This window comes from Gasterosteus aculeatus, chromosome 7, assembly GCF_964276395.1.
Source record: "Gasterosteus aculeatus chromosome 7, fGasAcu3.hap1.1, whole genome shotgun sequence".
Lineage (NCBI taxonomy): Eukaryota > Metazoa > Chordata > Actinopteri > Perciformes > Gasterosteidae > Gasterosteus > Gasterosteus aculeatus.
The window spans coordinates 11,326,539-11,344,838 of record NC_135694.1 but is presented as its reverse complement, the minus strand read 5'-3'; the positions used below and the strand labels follow the sequence as shown (position 1 = coordinate 11,344,838).

General features: G+C 43.9%; 1 protein-coding gene across 13 annotated transcripts in view; it reads right to left on the bottom strand.

Annotated features, from left to right (window-relative positions):
• Positions 1-1,475: 1,475 nt before the first annotated feature.
• The window catches only part of nrxn2b (neurexin 2b), a 551,159-nt gene continuing 534,334 nt past the window's right edge, over positions 1,476-18,300 (bottom strand). For 6 of the 13 annotated variants that reach the window (XM_040180547.2, XM_040180545.2, XM_040180544.2 and 3 more), the window contains 3 exons: positions 17,517-17,845; positions 13,686-13,764; positions 3,206-4,545 (listed from right to left, as the gene is read on the bottom strand). In XM_040180547.2, coding sequence (XP_040036481.2) covers positions 3,653-4,545; positions 13,686-13,764; positions 17,517-17,845 — 1,301 coding nt within the window. In that variant the 3' untranslated portion in view covers positions 3,206-3,652. Of the gene's footprint in view, positions 4,546-13,685; positions 13,765-17,516; positions 17,846-18,300 lie in introns of all 13 variants that reach the window. The other 7 variants (XM_040180539.2, XM_040180546.2, XM_040180540.2 and 4 more) reach the window with 2 other exon arrangements.

Below are 18,300 nucleotides of genomic sequence, written 5' to 3'. Positions count from 1 at the left end.
ACAAGCGCGTGTTAGGAATCACTCTCCTCAAAATAGCCCGATTGCAAGTATAAGATGAGAACGTCTTTTACAAATGTCATGGCAACCCTTCTGGTGCGTGCTAGGACGAGGTTCTCCTGCGCCCAGCGCCTCTTCAGCGCGACACTATTCCGTGGAGAGTTTTTCCTCACAGCGCAGTGTGAAGTTCCCTTATGCAGCACTCGAAACAACAGCGTGTTGAACAAGCTGAAAACTCTCCAGCGACTTCAAGGCTTGCAGTTGCCCAGCGTCTCGCTCATGTTTTCACAATCTTCAGGGGACTTTCCCCGAGACAAGTCATGGTATGTTGTGAAGTCATAATGTTGTGTGTTGCAAAACGTCAGTTTATAGAAAATGTATCTAAAACAGTAAAAAAAACAATAATGAATGCTGAATAAAACTCATAGTACACAGTAGTGTAGTAAAACGTCATTAAATGACATTGTATAGCATTTCAAATATTTTACTAGAAAGTGCTTGCACATTTAAAAGATAGTTATAGTATCTAGTATCATAAGTCAGTTTATTAATTTGAAAGAAGGTAGTTTGTAGGAGAATTTCAGGGTAAAGTCATTGTTTATTATTTTGAAAAACAGTATAGCATGTTAAGATTTTTTTATAAAAAAGTATATGATACAATCTTGTGTTTTTTAGGCCAAAAATAAAATGTTCAAATAGTTTTTGAACATTTAATAAAGTAATAAATGTTACCACTTACCTGAGCCTGTGTTTGGCTGCGTCATTTGGGGGGTTTCTGCGGGACGTTTAGGACAGCGTGCTTCTTAACAACGGTCGACTTGTGACGACACGTCAAACCTCGTTTCCTTTAAAGGTGCGAAGACTGAAATAGTTCAGTCTTCGCACTGCTTTTGACAGTTGACAGTTTTGCTTGTGAATGTTTAAACAATATTCGATATTAATGAAAAAAAATAAGATTGGGTATATTAAATCTGATCAAAGCCTATTTCACACAACACCCAAAGTAATACGAATGTAACATATGAGGCTTTGAAATGCATTCATCAGCAGGATTAAAATTAGATGCGTCTATGATCCTCTAAAAATATATCTGTGTGATCACAGCAAGCCTAACATCTGCATGTGTAGAGATAAGCAACACGCGGCGGATCATTACACCCCGACGAGCAGAGCAGCAAGTTTCATTGTGTTACAGGAATAAACCTGGTTCGCCCGGTGACTGATTGTCTTTTTTGTTTCAACTCACAGCTGCAGCTGATGAGTAGTCTACTGGAGAAAGTGATGCTAACAATTTGACAATTTTTGAGAAAGTTTAGCGATAAGCTATAATAACGATGTGGGTGCAGCAGCAGCTTTTTACACTATCCTGATATTGAACTAATACTTTTAAAATGAAATGCAGGTTTCAATAACTCTCCAAATACTGAGATTCGGCTGGAAGAGAAGCAGACGATAAAGAGACCACGCAACACAAAGGGTAAGAAGTATATAACCAAGTGTATTCCCTCTGTTAATGTACACATATTTAGAGTCATCTCACTGGAACACTTTACAATAACATTTAGAAAGAACAGGAAGATACTGGGAGGAGTATGCTTGGAATGGAGAAGGAGAGAAACCAGACAAACGTGGCAGGAGAGTGATGGAGCCTGTCAAATGAAACCGCCTGCCATCTTGTCTCTGGCCAGATAGACAGAAATAGATATAAAACAAATAAAAAAAACATGGCGAACGGATAGTCTGCTTTCTCCATAGGGGGTGGACACATACAATCTGCCTTACACAGAAAAGGAATAGATGGAGGACAAAAGCAGATTGAAGATGACGAATGGAATTGAAGGGGAATGCATGAATTCATCTTCATAACCCAAATCACATTTGCTCAATTACCAAAAGAAAATACATAGAAATTTCCGTTTTCCAGAATCGTAATCTTTTTTTTTTCTTCTCCCAAACAGGAATGATGGTAGGGAAAACACATTTCTCTTAGTAATGGGATGAGAGTCAAATATTTAGACATTTCACAAACTTTTTTCAGGATTTTTCTTTTCTTTTCATGGTTCAGTTTTCTTTTTTTAATAGAGTTGAGAAAATTGGAATACTAGAGTCCTGTTGTACATCATCCAGGGAACTGCTGTTCACCTTGTGTTTGTGTGCTATTCCCACAAAGTTTGCTTTGCCCATTGGCTGCCATCAGTCCAGTCAGGCTAGAGAGGAGGGGGGGGGGGGGGGGGGGACCGAAAGACACGGTAGCATCCTCAGCTGCAAGGTACCTCTCTCCACAGTGGAACTCCAGCAGGAATTCAGAATGCTCCAGAAAAAGGCTCTCAATTCTCCAGAGAAAAGAATCAGATTACAAAAAGAAAAGCGCAAACCAAAGGGACGGAGTCCTGCAGCTGTGCTGCGTCAGCTGTACTCTTCATGAGTGGGTGGGGTATGAGAGGCGGGGCGGTGGGCGCTGTAACCCTCAAAAATCCTAAAGTCAGTCTTCGCTGCACATTTTCAGCAAACTCTAGCTTTTCCACCTGCTCACGCTTTAGGTCCGTAGGCTTCTGCAACGTCTATACATATATTTATAATGATATAGAACAGAGTTCATGTTATCTGCTGGAGTTTTTTTTTCTGTTTGGGTTATTAGTTACTGTACTGTAAGGACGTGACACAGTTCCTCTGCTGGCCCACTAGCGGGGCGCCTCGGAGCCCCAGAAAACACGGATGACACTGATCTGCTGGAACAAAAGACGACCAAGGGGCTTTGGCCTCAACAACTTTTTGGCGGCTTAACGTACAAGTCGGCATCCATTGGGTTGGTATCTCACAAAGTTTCTACGTTTAAACGTCGTTATGATCATCGATCATCATCGTTGTATTTTTTAGTTTTTTTTTTTTTTTTTTTTAACTCCACAGAAAGAAAAAGTTTTTTATCTCTTTTTCGTAAATGAATACTACATGCTTGAAACACGGCAGATTTTACGTCCCGTCGGCTGCGGTGCACCAGACAAGGAGAGAAACAGGGTGCACGAGCGACTGAGAGGAGAAGGGAGAGACGTGGAACGCTCACAGAGGGGGGGGGTGGTGGGCTGGGTTTTGACACGATGTCTCTGTGAGCTGGCAGTATATTGATCTGACAGAGGGATGTCAAGTTGCCAAATTCAAACAGGTGGAAAATGATGTGTTGATACTCTCTAAGGCGAAGGCTCACACCACATGTTACCCCCAGAATGAAGCTCGAACCGTGACACAAATACTGATGCTGGCGCATTCTTAAAGTACTCGCGATATTTACTAGCCTGTCACGTGCTAACGCATACACGGCGGTTTGATCAGTATTTGGTACACGCTTGTTGGCACTGTGTGTGTTGAGATCTGAGGTGTAATAGCGTTGCCTTAAATCCACGCCACAAATAAGAAGTCAAAGCAATGCTGAGCGGTGTGAACACAACCGCGGTATCACTTTGCCTTCGTATTTCGCCGCCTGCCTCTAAATCGTTTGGAATTGACATGAATGGCCACCTGACAATACTGAGCTTGGAATGGATGCCCCCTCTGCTGTGTTTCCATATACTGCCCTTTCTCGCTCCCTCCTTCTCTCGTCTCTTTCCTTCTCTGAGTGCATCTGTCTGTCTGTCTGTGTGTGTGTCGCGGCGCCGCTGCCTCAGACGTAGTACTCTTTGTCTTTGTTCTTCTTGTTCTTGGTGACCGTCTTGGCAGTGCTGGGCGGCTTCTCCTTCACCAGGGCGCCGTTGCTCTGCGTGGCCGAGTTACTGATGTAGTTGCGGCTCTGGTCCACCTGGTAGGAGCCCTCGTCGCGGTTGCGGTACTTGTACATGGCGTAGAGCAAGATGAGGATGCAGAGGGCCGCGGCTGCCACGATGCCGACCACCATCCCTGTGGTGCTGCTGGACTGCTGCACCTCCACGGCGCCCGGGAGCCCTCTCTCGGGAGACGTGGGGTCTGGAGTGGGAACATGGGGGAAATTTGGGGGGTAGGTTATTCCTGGGACTCTGCGACTGCCCGGGTCTGAGGAGGGGTGGGCCGGGGGCAGCAGCACTTGGTCCCGGGTGTTCATTTTGCCGGCAGGGATTTTGTTGTTGCTGCTGCTGCTGCCGCCGCCGGCCGGCTTGATGCGCGGACTGAGCTGGTCGGGGTTGGCTGTGGGGGTGGAGGAGAGGGGTGGGCGGTGGGAGTTTGGGGAGCGGGAGAAGTGGCGGTCTCGGGGGTTCTGGACGCTGCCCTCGACGGCGGGGGGAGGGGGGAGGACAGTCCTGTCGGTGACCAGGGGGGAGTTTTTGTAATAGTCCTCGTCATCGGACTCGGTCATCTCCCCCGAGCCGTACGCCGACACCTCGATGGGCTCCTCGCAGTCCTCCTGGTCCAAGAGGCAGGGGGCGCGGCCATTTGGCAAGGGGAGGGACTCTTTGGTGGTTTCGAGCAGGGTGAGGAAGGGGCGGTAGGTGGTGGGGGGCGGGGGGATTACGGGGTAGTGGGTGGCGATGGACGGGGGGTCTAGGGAGTCCACCGTTATTATGGGCAACACTAATTCACCTCCTAGGACAAGAAAGAGACATTGGAGAAAAGCAGTGTTAGAGACCACCTGAGACAGACTCCACCTCCACATGAACAGAGGAAAAACAGCTCAAATGAATACAGCAACACCAGTATTAGAACAGCACTACAACTTTACATGAGGTTAGTTATACAAGTTTAGTCTGTTCTATTTAAAAGTTAATATGCTGACTGGCTCTGGACTGGCGTTAAACGCAAGCTGTATGAATACTCTGTGCTGCTCTGTTCCTGGCTCTTCTGACCTGATCTCCCTGTGCTGCATAGACCTACATGCTATATGGCTAATACAGGATAAGACTACAAAATGACACTGAACAACTTTACATCTACTGCTCTATACAGCCTATGCTTCACTGCTAACTGTCTCACCTGCCCTTGCTACACTCACGCTCAGATGTTTCTGCTGTGATTGGTTGAATAAGATAGCAAACCGCGAGGTTCAGGTCACTTACATCAACAAATTGGCCGCATGATTTTTGCATGAAAAAAAAAATTACAAAAAGAAAGCTGTGTAAGATTGTTCTCGGATAGTTAGAAACAACCCCTCCCCCTCCCCCCCACCCCCAACGTATTTACCTCTTCTCCTTTTTTGCTTTTTTTTTTTTTGAGGGCGGGGGGGTGAATAATAATCATGTTGTTAAGAAACTTGAATTATTCATTATTTTTTTTTATGAAGGACTGACTCCATCCCACTTCCCCCCCCTTTGGGCATGGTGGTCTTCTATGGCTCATTCGTAACCCAAACCCTCAGTACACAGAGGCAGCATTAAACAGTACTGCTCCCCCCCCCCCCTCCGACGCCCCCTTCCCTCCCAAACGCCACCAACACAGGTGGCGATTAAATAAGTGTCTTAATGAGCCAGAATTTGTTGTCATGCCTCGGTTATCAGATGTAAGCCCGCTTGTCATTCAATTTGAATAAATATCACTGGGTGTATAACAATATCATTTGTAAAACTTCATTCAGGAGAAATCCTTTCTATCACAAGCCCAGCTGGAGTTGAGGGTTAAACATAACGGGACATGGCACAATATCACTTTCAGCACTACATTTGACTTTCAAAACATCTTTTTCTCTAAGTGTGATAAAGGTGTTAGGGTCACAGTCAAGGAAACATTTGTAAAACATGGTATAAGGGGGAGGGGGGTTAGATTATGGCACATACAAGGATAAGGAAACAGCAAAACATGACCAAATATATGCCAACATCATCAGCATCAAATCATGACTCTGGCTCTTTGTTCAGTTGATGAGGTAAATCAGAGGGACTCAGAGGGAGAGCAGTTGCATCAGGCATTTCAGGGGCGACGGGGGTGGGGGGGATTATTAAAGGGGAGGTGTTCAGTATCCAGCTCAGCAGCGCTCAAACCTTCTTAGTGATACAGCTACACAGCGGCAAAGGCTTTGTTACAGATATTGAGTCAACAAAGCCACTACACATATCAGCATATAACAACACAGTCATATGAGAAAACAGCACAATGTGAAAAGGCTGTAATGGTTATAAAAAAAAGAAAAACAAATACGCAGCAGTTCTTCAACCCTTCTTTCTAACTTCAGGCTAGTTTCCATGGCAATGCTCAAGCTATTCCTATTCCTATTCCTATATATATATATATATATATATATATATATATATATATATATATATATATATATATATATATATATATATATATATATATATATATATATATATATATATATATATATATATATATATATATATATATATATATATATATATATATATATATATATATTCTTTCTGTGCTGGAGGGCTGTTTCACCTCGGAGGCTGAGAGGACAGCAGAGCGCAGTGTCACAGTTGGAGAACGAAGGACCAAGGAGGATTTTACAACTTTAGAGAATTTGTGGTTTTATGAAAGAATCTGTCACGGGAGACCAAAACAAAACACCTGTTTTAGAGACCTCAGAGGTAAGTTTGACTGAGGGTGATTGACGAGATGGCAGTGACACTATCTTTACTTTTTACTTTGCAGTCTCTCCGTGTGTCAGACATGATGCATCCAATAAATAGTCTGTTCTCCTTTCCTACACAGCGGCGTGGTTATTGGCCCTAAGCTTCAAAAACTTCAAATCAGGTGATCTGAAATACACGGTGACAAAGTATGGAAATCGGGGGAGTTTAAGGATTCAGGAGCATAGCCGCCGTCCGTGTCCTGCTTGAAAAGCGAAAGTAAGCGCGGACTTATTTTACGTTGCATACTGAACTATGGAACAAACGTGCCTCAGATTTTCCTGTAAGCAAAGAAGTTGATTTTTAAAAGACAGTGTATGCATGTAATGAGCAGATAGCACTGGGTTACGCATAGTGTTGGGACCCAGCTAACCATAATTCTATATCAGAGCTCAACAACACAGCTATAGATATTCTAGTCAGTGAAGGATTGGTACAACGGGTGCCGGCCCCGCTCTGCTGTGCTCTCGGAGCGCCGTGGAGCCGGAGCCTGATGGCCATCGCGCGGTATGACTGGCAGGCTGAGGCTGATGTGGAGAAAATGAAGCTCAGCCCACACACACACACACACACACACACACACACACACACACACACACACACACACACACACACACACACACACACACACACACACACACACACACACACACACAGAGAGTGACCTATCGCTTCCCTTCCCAGTGTGTGACCCAAGCCTACTTCACCCATAGTTTAAACCAATGCACAGCTTCAATTGCCTCTCCACGCTTTTCTGTCTGTGCGGTTCTGGTTGCTCAGTAAAAACCCTGAAGGCAGGTTGCTGAGGCCCAGGAAATAGAAACATGTCACGGATTAGATGTGTTCTCCTTGTGAAAGCTGCCAAGAACCACGGCACTACGTGAAAGCAAGTGACCGCGAGACATTTACATGTACATTTAGTTTGAACCAAAAGCTCATACAGCGGTATTCCAGTGTGTGGGCGTCTCCCTCTTGAATATTGTACCAGTGAAATAGAAGCATTAAAGCCAGTGAGACTCCAAAGACATTCAGACTGATTGATTGAGTTGGACTGGATTGATTTGAAAAGCGGAGGCCTAAACCGCGTTCAGCACACATAATGACATTGCTTCTTTTTCTCAACCCACACGCCCGTCCACGGTGATTCCAGCATACCAGCATGATTCCCCCCCCCCCTTTCTGCTCAGCCTAAAGGAGAACAGGGCTGCTGCATTATGGTCCATCCATGTCGGTCAGCTGACAAACATTGTTATTCTGGCGATCACGTCGGCCGCTCACATCCATTTGAAATATTTACAGAAAAAATGTTGTCAGCTATGATTAGACTGTAGATAGAAAATCTGACAGCGTATCCAAGCATTATATATATTGCCTTGTTTGCTTTTAAATCAGGCCGCAACAGGGCCCATATCCTTTGTCCAACAGGTGGAGAAGGAACCCGGGTCTTCACACATGCATATAAACTATCACTATCGCCATAAACTAATTACAAATGCTGCATTTGCTTCCGTTGCTTTCAGCTAGTGATTTGTTTTGACACAGAGGGATGATGCCACATCGTGTGTCACATGTTGGAAGTCATATGTGGATCGACTCCATGAACGTGGCTGGATTTGTTTTTCCGGCAAATGTTTTTTAGATCATTGTGGTGCAAATCTGAGAGCTGCACAGAGAGCTGATCGCTATGACTTCACCACCTCCCTGCTTTTCTATTGGGCCCGTGTCTCTATATATTCTATGTCCACTTTGTTTTCCTCGATCTCTAGGGTTTACTTTCAGCACAGGTGTCAAAAGTATTGACATTCATCACTCAAGTAGAAGTATAGATACTAGGGTTTAAAAACACTTCTGTAGAAGTCGAAGTATCAACTGAAGCGTTTTACTTAAGTAAAAGTATAAAAGTATTGGTTTCAAAACTACTGAAAGTATAAAAATATGTAAGGGGGAAAAAAAATCCATTAAGGACAAACTCTTAATGCGTAACCTCAGTCAGTCATGTATGATCCGAAGGCGCCTTCAGGTCATGTGACCTGCCGTTCACATGATGGCAACATGGCGATATTCAAAGAGGCGACGCTAAAACAACAGAGGGACAAATGTATGAGGGGCCGTTTAGTGCATCTCACTAGTGCACGTAAGAGCTCACTTCAGACGAGAAGTCAGTTGTTTAAGCAACATTTCTGCGGTCGGTTTGTCAACATTCAGCCTTCGTAACGAGGATGTCGGCGATGTGAGGTCTAGTTAACGGCGCCGTCTGACCGTCTGACACCGGGCGGTCAGCCTCATCTCACCCCGCAGAGAGCAGCCTGTTCTCGCCAGACTTCTGTGAAATGCTGCGCTTGTGTTAGGGTCACCAGACGTCTGGATTTTCAATGCCCCACCTATTTGTTCATGTGACATTTGTAATTGACAATGACAATTTTGCAGCAGACGGCAGCAGTACTGATTAAATGCACTGCTTACCTGTTTTGAAGTAAAAGGGTCATAAGACATCTGAATAAAGTAACTACGTTGCGTACTTTAACGCCTGTAACACTGCTCAGCGGCAATTACAAACACATGGTCTTTAAAATATTCATAGTGGAAGAGAAAGTGTTGATTAGTTTATTTAAAGGTGTTACATTAAATTAATTCAGAGCAATTATGTGGACCTGAGTTGACGATGAAGTCACCCCCCCTGTGTGCTCGTTGACATGCGTTCTAGTGCATGTTAGCACCAAAGGCTAGTTTAGTTACACCCATTTATTGTAGAGGAAATGCTAATTCCACAGAGAATATATATATATATATATATATATAACATTTATGTTTATTTCATTCCAGCTCCTCAATAAATCTATCTTTTAAAGTCCTTTATGTGACTAATATGGCGTTGTTTCTAATTTTTGTCTGATGCAAAGCACTTTGCATTACTGTATTGCTATGCAAATAAACAGACCCGTATTAGAACTTAATACAATCAGCAAGCCTCGTCATTATCGCCACACTTCACAATTTGTTTGCCACTTGCTGAAGCCCCTTCTAATTTTTTTGAATTACCGTTTCTAGTTGAAGCCTTCATACATTTATGTGAGCATTCTCAACAAAATGCTTGTTAAGTATTAAAATAATAGGATGAAAAGTATCCTTTATTGTTAAAGAGGCTTTTGAACCACTTTGCTGAGGCCATTTTGGCAACGCAGAGAAAACATGTCTTGCATGTTTTACATCCCCGGAACAAACTATTCAGAACAAATATTGGCGCCTTTACCTCATTATTTATGCAATGCTGCTATCCTTTCATCATTCTGACAGAAATTGGTCCAATCAGAAGATTTAACGTACTAATCTCTGCACTATAGATTTCAATGTTGAGGACACATCTGACCTGTGGAGCCCGTAGGATAAACCTGGGGCTGTTTACTTGTGGAGGATGGCAATCCGAGGAAGATCAATAAAGCACCACACTGACACCCAAAGCCATTGACCAGTATGGGTTTGATCCCAACAGATCCCATGCGCCCTCTGAGTCACGCTGGGGGAGTGGGCCCGGCGCCCGGGTCATCTCTCATCCAATCTCTAGGTTTCGCTCCTCGACCTAAAAAAGCGCACTCGCAGGTTGCCTCTATTCATCACCTGATGAATTATTGAGGAGCCTCTCAAAGCTCTGATCTTGTCGGCAGTCCAAACCGGTATAGCGCATACAACATCTTGGGACTGATAAGTAGCTCGGTGGTATGCAAGAGAGAGAGAGAGGGGGAAAGATAGGTCATGCTGAGGTGGAACCGAGTGAGAGATAAATTGAAAGAGATTTAATGAGCAGGGATTATTGTTGGAGAAAGATGTTGTATTGTGTTTTAATGTGAACACATTTAATGTCCTGACGACTTTTCAAGTATGTGACTGTTTACACGAGTGAGCCCTTTTCCTGATACAGGTTTCATCTTTGTCCCCACTTCTAAAACTGATGCTCATTGACAGCAGCTGGAGGATCCAAACTAAAGCTTTAATGAGGTGATGTAATTAAGGCTTCCTAACAAAGTCAGAGTTTAATTAGCCTAGTGGGGAAAGGCGGGAATCGTTCATGGGAATTTCGCTACGCTCACTCTCAATTTTGCCTCCTCTCCCCATCTCTCTCCCCTGCTTTGAGTGCAAAGAGAACGTGACCCAAATCTCAACGAGGGGCCGGTCCTTCCAGCTCTCTTGCTCATCTTCTCCATGGCTGATTTTCCTAATTTCCTGCTTTGTCTATTTTGCATCCACTCTGGGGCCCTGCAATCATCGTCCGAGGGTCGTCATTGAGCAGCGGGCCGATCGCCCAGAGACGCCCTCAGAGTTGCGTCCCCTGAATCGTGCGCTACGGTGATGTGGATGCGCTTACATCAGTAAAGCGCATGGAGCTCCAGCGGCTTCCTGCGCTGTGGAAGCGGTTTATTGATCCTTGTGACAGCAGTCATATCTCGCACGTCTTAATAGAATAAACCCACAGCTGTGCCTGGAATGCAGTTCAATAAGACGGAGCGGCATTGAAAACACTGGTCCGGTCACACAATGGCCGCGTGTGCACGGAGCCGTGATGGAGAGGGGGGACTTGTTTTTGCGGACAGGATGTTGATTCTCCTCCTCTTGCGGAGGCTTATCCGACCCCGCTGGCTTTGCCTCGCTGTCGCTCTCGGGGCATCTGGAGGGTGTGATACGGGGCCATATGTGTGCGTGCGCGCGGCAAGCGCGTTTGTTGTTTCTCTGGAGAGGCAGTTGCCGAAGAGAAAAACTTTCCACCCACAGAGTGAGAGAGACAAGTGTCTGTCTGGTAAGGTGAGCGTGTCTGCCTCTGTTTGTGTGGGCACACGAGAGAGAGAGGGAGAAAGATTAAGCCTGGCCGTAGCATCCAGTGGAAAACTCTCATTTCTGCTTCCGATAAGAAGGGAATTGAGTGTCTATTTCGGTCTCTGCCACCTACAGAGAAAAACGCAGGAGAATGCTACACTTGAGTTTCTCAGGAGAGGTGCAGATCCGTTTCTCCTCTCAGAAACATACCGATTGCTATAATCTCCTGTCGTTTACAGTCCAAGATCTATTTTATTGGAACTGCTAATCCCCTTTCCTGACAAATAAAAACTTCAGGGAAGTGAGGTGCTTTGCCCAAACTCAGATATCATGGTGACTCTTAAATAAAGCGTGTTAGATCCACACGAGATGTTTGCTTACATAGAAATGAGGAAATATATTCAGGTTTATAATATCACGCCCTTCAAACACCTACATACATCAAAAGATCAATGAAAGCACAACCATGAATAGTTATGCTGTTATGTACTCCATTATGTAACACAGGAATCGAGGCGCTTGTGGCTGAGCACTTCTTTTCATTTACGTAGTCCTTTTGAAGTGGCAGCCCCATGCAACATTGTTACTATTATAATTAGCATTAAAAGTGTCGCCTCAATATTATATGTTTACATCAATCTAATCATTTCAATATCTCTCCCCCTGGTATCAGCACTATGTACAGCCTCTAGACTGTAGAGCTCTAATGAGTGCCGTGTCTGTGCCCGTCAAATGAACCACGAGAGAATAATAAAGTTATGTCCACTGCAGCAATTTTACACACAACATTTTCTCTAATTGCGCTGTGTAATTGGGTAAGTAGAGTTTCCGCACACGAGCACACATTCCCTCCTTAGGTTGGTTTTTATACGCGTTGGACTCAGTCAGGCCCAGTTTTGTGCATTGGCTGCGGTTATTAATAAGACCTCAGGCGTTTATACGTCTGTCTGTGGACACTTAGTCACTGCGATAGCGTCGCGTGATTAAATACTGAAGCTTGTGTAATAAGAAGATTGGATTTTGTAACTTTGAAAACTTGAGTTATGATAGGAGAAGCAGAATGATATTATCTTTAACAAGGTCCCTTTATGGTGTATAATTCATGATGGATCCATTTTCAATTATTATGTACATTGCTTTCCATTTTGTGGAAGTCTGAAATGGGCCCATCCTAAACTATATATGCTCACATTTGCCTTTTTCTTTGGTTTTTCAGTGGTCTGGAGAACTCCAGGCATTAGATGTGGAAGCGCCGCATGCGTGTTGCTTAAAGTGAGGATTTATGCATATGAAGCATCCATGCTTCCCTGATCTATGCATGACAGCCACGTGCTAATTGTTCAGTTATTTTTTCTATGACTTTTTAATTGTCAAATTTTCAAAATACTCATTAATGTAAAATCTCTCACTTTTAGCTTAAATCTAATAATCTGTTTTCGTTTAATTCGGTACCACACTTTTAAAAACTTTTTGCGTGTGACTCATTTTTATCTGCCCTGCGATCTATAATATGCAAATCTGGTGTGCATTTATGAACTTAATTTAAAAAGATTGCCTGTTGCCGTGGGCGTTATTAACGGGGTTCCAGAAGACAACTTTGTACCATTGTAATCCACAGAAGTTGGCACGGTGATCGCATGTATTTTAATCGCAGGTTTCATTGAGCCGATCGTTGCCTCCATCCAACCCACACCAGTCATTTCAATCTGTAACGCCATTCAGCAAAAATCTTGTCAGACACAATCTTTCAGGATGAAATGCAATCAACGTGGATCTGCATATTCTATTTGCTTTCCCACGTTCCTGGGAGTCATTTGAATTGCACGGCTTCACTGTAATGGTTCTTGGCAGCTTACTTGAGCTACAAACCCGCAAAGACAGGAGGTAAGACACGTGGCCTTTAACCCGCGCCTCCTGTCACGGTGTCAGAACATTGCTTGACCCGCCGTTCACACCAACAGCGCCTCGGCCACCGGGTCTGCCAGGCTGCAGCTGTGCGCTGCGCAGAACAAGCTGCGTCCCGGCGCCGGGACTGTCCTGCCTCGTTAGCGATCGGGGCAGGAGATGGGTGCGACGGCGGGGTAAATGCCAGAGAACACCACTCGGCTGAGCAATTAATGGGCCGCGGTGCCGCCGACTGCCTGCTGCTTTGGCGGCGAATAAGAAGAGCGGGATGGCGGGTTTCATATCTGGCCAATCAGAGCTGCTTACAGAGGGCTGGGCTGTCACACGGGGTCATGGCGGTAGTTAAAGTGAGTCTACCTCTGCTTCTAGACTGCACAGTTCTTTCGGACACCGAGTATTATGAAGACGGAACTCCCTGAGTTGACTCACCATTTCCAGGCTCACATTCCTCCAAATCTTCGTCATCGCTTGGACACTCAGCTGATGCCACCAAGAGGTCATCGGCATTCTGGAGGAGCAGAAACACAGAGGCAGAAAAGAGAGAGTCAGGACACGTTCAACACATCTGAGAGGCCTCACTGATTCCTCCTTACATGCAACCAGCAGAGGACAACTGCAAAATGAAGCTGTTTATTAGCTAAGTATTTGTTGAGCAGGTTGGTCGTTGTAGAAATATGATCAGAATGTATATAGTATTGATTGATTGACGATATGATCAAATCATCATGCAGTGGTTCAAATCTAATATTCAGTGATATTTTAGAAATTATTTATTCTAATTATATTTAGTATAAAGTACCAAACAGTCTGACTAACAAGATAGTTATTCACAGTCGTAACATCCAACATCTTACTTTCAACAGTATTTGAAACCCTTTACATAACATTTTGTTTTGCAAACGAAACAAAATGTTATGTAAAGATAAACCCCTCACTTATGCAACTAGTGATAATGTATATTTATGATTGATTCAAGATCAATAATGTTTTCTATGGTTTTCTCTCTTATTAATCCACGGCCTGGGAGTTATCATTCATTAATTACATGCAAACAACCAACAACATCAGCACGCATTGTGATTTATTGAAATAAGATAAATATTCACCAGGTAAACTAACGAGGCGCCCAGAGAGCAAAAGGAAGTTGATCAAAACTCCAGTTTGACCTGGTCACAACTATTCTCATCAGTTTCCAAGTTGAATCCACAAGGAGACAAGTTCAAATCCGCCACGCATCCATCCAGTCGAGTTGGAGAGAGATCAAAAACTTATGGGAGAGCTCCAGACTTTAGACAGTAGCAGCAAGAGCGTGGCTTGTAATCTTAGTTTTATAGCACAGCGACAGCACATTTTGGGTCGGAGGGAGACAATTGATGAATCGGTTTCAGGGAAACCCACAGTACCACGGGTGGAAAAGGGAGAGAAACATCAGGTCCCACACACACACACACACACACACACACACACACACACATCAAGAGGTAGATCTTTTATTCTAAGCATCAAAGCACATTATTCGTCTATGATCAAAGCGCCAGCACTGCGGGTCGCTCAGAGCTTTTTTAGAATTTGAAATTTGGATTTCCACTCGCTCGCTTTCTGCCACCCTGGCCTGTCTCTGCTGTGGATATTCATTAGAGACCCATAGTTCTTGTTGGCTTTGCCCATCGATGTATTTATAATGCTATTACCATGTTTCCTCTTGCACAAAATTACACCAGAGGCTGCATAGGATGGATTATTAACTAAAGCTCCCAAATGACCGCTTGTATATGTTTTTATATATATCTATGTGTGTGTGTGTGTGTGTGTGTGTCGGTATTTGTATAGTCATGTGACTATATGACTGTGACTAATATAACTGGTGACGGGTTAAGAGGTTGAATTCTAAATAGACTCCGAAGCAGATTAGTGAATGTTGAAATAAAGCTGTAATTAAAATGCTGGTCTGAGCTGTATTTCTCACTAGGAATATGTATAATAATGCTAAATTACTTCAAAAAGTTGAATGATAACCTTCCAAATGAGGTGGAATAATACGTTTGATAATTGGATACTTTTTGCCAAATTGCACCTTAACTTATATCATGTAAGTTAGGGTGCAATTTGCATTGACGGTTTGTTTTACATGTGCCGTGCCACACAAAACAAACTGTCAATGAAGTCCTCTTCATTTTGATAGAACATTTTATCATTAAAATGCTTTAAGTGTAGCTCAACACTTGAACACAATGAAAAACAGTACATCTATTGCTGTTTTGGTTGAGTTAGAGCTGTATGAGAGATCTAACTCAGACAGACAAGTGAGAAAAATAGGTCAACTTGTTTTTTCTCCTTTATGTATGACTTAAGAACACGAGATATCAAGGTTTTCATCCACAAATATTTTACTTACTTTTTTTAATGTTCAGCACGCACACACCAGCGCTCCTGCTATATACTCATTTTTCTTTAACTAATTTAACTTTAACTGCTGTCGCTCTCATGAATATAAAGACAAACAACAACACTCACTGTGCACCACAATGCAGACATACCAAGACCAAATATCGAAGATTGATATATCTGCTGCCTAAAAGCTGTTGGAAATAAATGCAATTGTTCATCCATCTTCACACCGCTTATCCTGCATACAGGGTCGCGGGTAAATGTAATTGTTTTTCCACTTAATTTTAGTTGACTGCAACTGTATAGCTTTTAAAAAATGGTCATTTTCTTTCTTCTTTTCTCTTTGTCAAGAAGAACAGGTGAAATTGCCAGGCCTTCAACAACACCTCGCAAATCAGAATAAAAATGATTCACTCACACTGAATGGTATGAATGGTGGCAATTGTTTTAGCCATCTGTACGCCCCGAAGATGCTTTTATGATATTATGCACACAGCAATACATTTTTGATCATTAAAGCATGTGAATGGGTGACTCATTGGCAATGTCTACTCATTCCCAAGCACATACCTTTAATGCAATTTTGGGCTATTGTGAAAATGACACTATGTTCCGGGTACATAATAATAAAAGTAGGAGATGTTACTAGCTCAAAAATGGATTCTTAGCGATAACAAGCCCTTTAAAGGTGGGACTCTCCTTTTTTATGCTCCAACGTAAACATCACAAGGCAACACATTAAGCCTTGTACCAACAGACAACATTCAACAGTCTAATGCTATACCAAAAGTGTTAAAAAACAAGGCCTACTACGGCTGCCAAATCCACATCACAAACCGCTGCAACAAAAGCATATTATATGCTAAACATGAAGGAATATTTCCGCCAAGATGTCTGGAGGCCAGAGATACGATATCGAACTGAAGGGAAGGCTACATGTGACTTCTTTGAGTCAGGTTCCATTGATCTGTTGTGTAGAGACGAGATGCAGAAACTCCAAACCACAGACCATTCAGCTAAATAGGTCATGCCAACTGGGCGAGCAGGAGACAGCGTCGTCTGTAAAGGAGCTTTGATCGACCTTTGAGTTGAAAAAAATATCACTTGCTTCTAATTACATGGCAGCCTCAGCCACGACTAAAAGGCTGTGCTCGGGTGAACATTTAAAGAAAAGAAACCCACCATTGTCTTGCAAAGATAGCATCTCTTCCAGTAATCCTTTTTGCATGACTTACAAAAAGTGAGAAAGTGCGTCCAAAAGTTTTGACTGGTGGTCTCTTTGTGAGTAGTGAGTGTGGATGATGCCCTTCTCCCGTTCTCCAGTATGTGGGCAACAGCACACCCCCACTGTTTGCTAATTGTTATTTATTATGATGGCAACAGCTGCCTTTAGAGCACAGGTATAATCATCGGAACATAAACGATCACTTGTAGAAGTATGAAGGAGAGTCAGAAATATAAATCTATGGCACCCAGTTGTTGTGCTGCTGCTGCAGGATTTACTTTTCAAAACGTTCCTCCCCATCCTCCAGCCTTTGTTGATCTGCCTGAATGTGCTTTATTTGCAGCAGCCATCCACGTTTAGTCAGACAAGTCATCTTAAGATTCAAAAATTGCAGTGGTGATTATTCTAACAGGGCTTGCCACACAAAACGTATGTAACTCTTGAGGGTTGTTTGTACGTCTCAATGTGGCTGAAACATGGCGGCTCAGACAAAACACTGCGCTGACCACGTGAATGCCTGACCTCCCAGTGGACGCAAGCCTTCTTTGACTGAAAGTTTGGAGGAACTCAAGAAAAGGCCAATTGAAAAGGACCAAATATCTCTCCAGCTCAGTGACTCGAACGAGAGCCCTCCTTCGGCTGCTTACCTGTGTGACACTGTCTCTCATGGTGGTGGGCGAGCGAGTTTTGCGGGTGGTGGTTGTGGCCATTGTGGTGGTTGTCTCCATGATCGTGGTGGACATATCGGCCAGCGGGGTGGTGGAGGTGGTGTCTGTAGTGAGCACGGAGGGCACGTCACCCACCAGCCGCAGGTTGCCCTGGGTCTGGACGTTGGGGTCGCCCTCTGCCGCCAGTTTGAGCACCTGCAGGCCATTGTAGTACAGGCCTGAGATCTGGCCCTGGAAGTGGCGACCCTTCTCTCCACTGCCACCGATTTTGATGAACGCCTGGCTGTTGAAGATGGTCAACTGACGACCTGATGTGTGACAGAGAAGGAAGACGGAAGGAAGGACAAAGAAGAGAGAGCAAGTGGGGGCAAGAGAAGAAGTGAAACCATGGGAAGAGGGGGTAGCAAAAGAGAGAAAGGGCAAAGAATACTAATCAGTCATTGTCACTGGGCTAACTCTGAACACAGAGTAACACACAGACAAAGAGACGTAGGGACAGGGGAGATAGAGGGACTCTTTCTATCACATGGGATTTCTTGGAAAACACTTTAGGGAGATTGGACCTTGGTTTGCTGGCCATTACGAGGGTAGGCACGTGCTACTTTCTAAGAAAAAGCGGCTTGAAGCTGGCAGTCAAATAAATTGCAGGGTCAGTTGGAACTTGACCCTGAGACTCGAGGTTCATAGCAAAATGCATCGAATTTGCTCTGAGATTGAATATATTAGAACAATGCTGGGTCTGTGTCATTGACCTCCAGTGCAC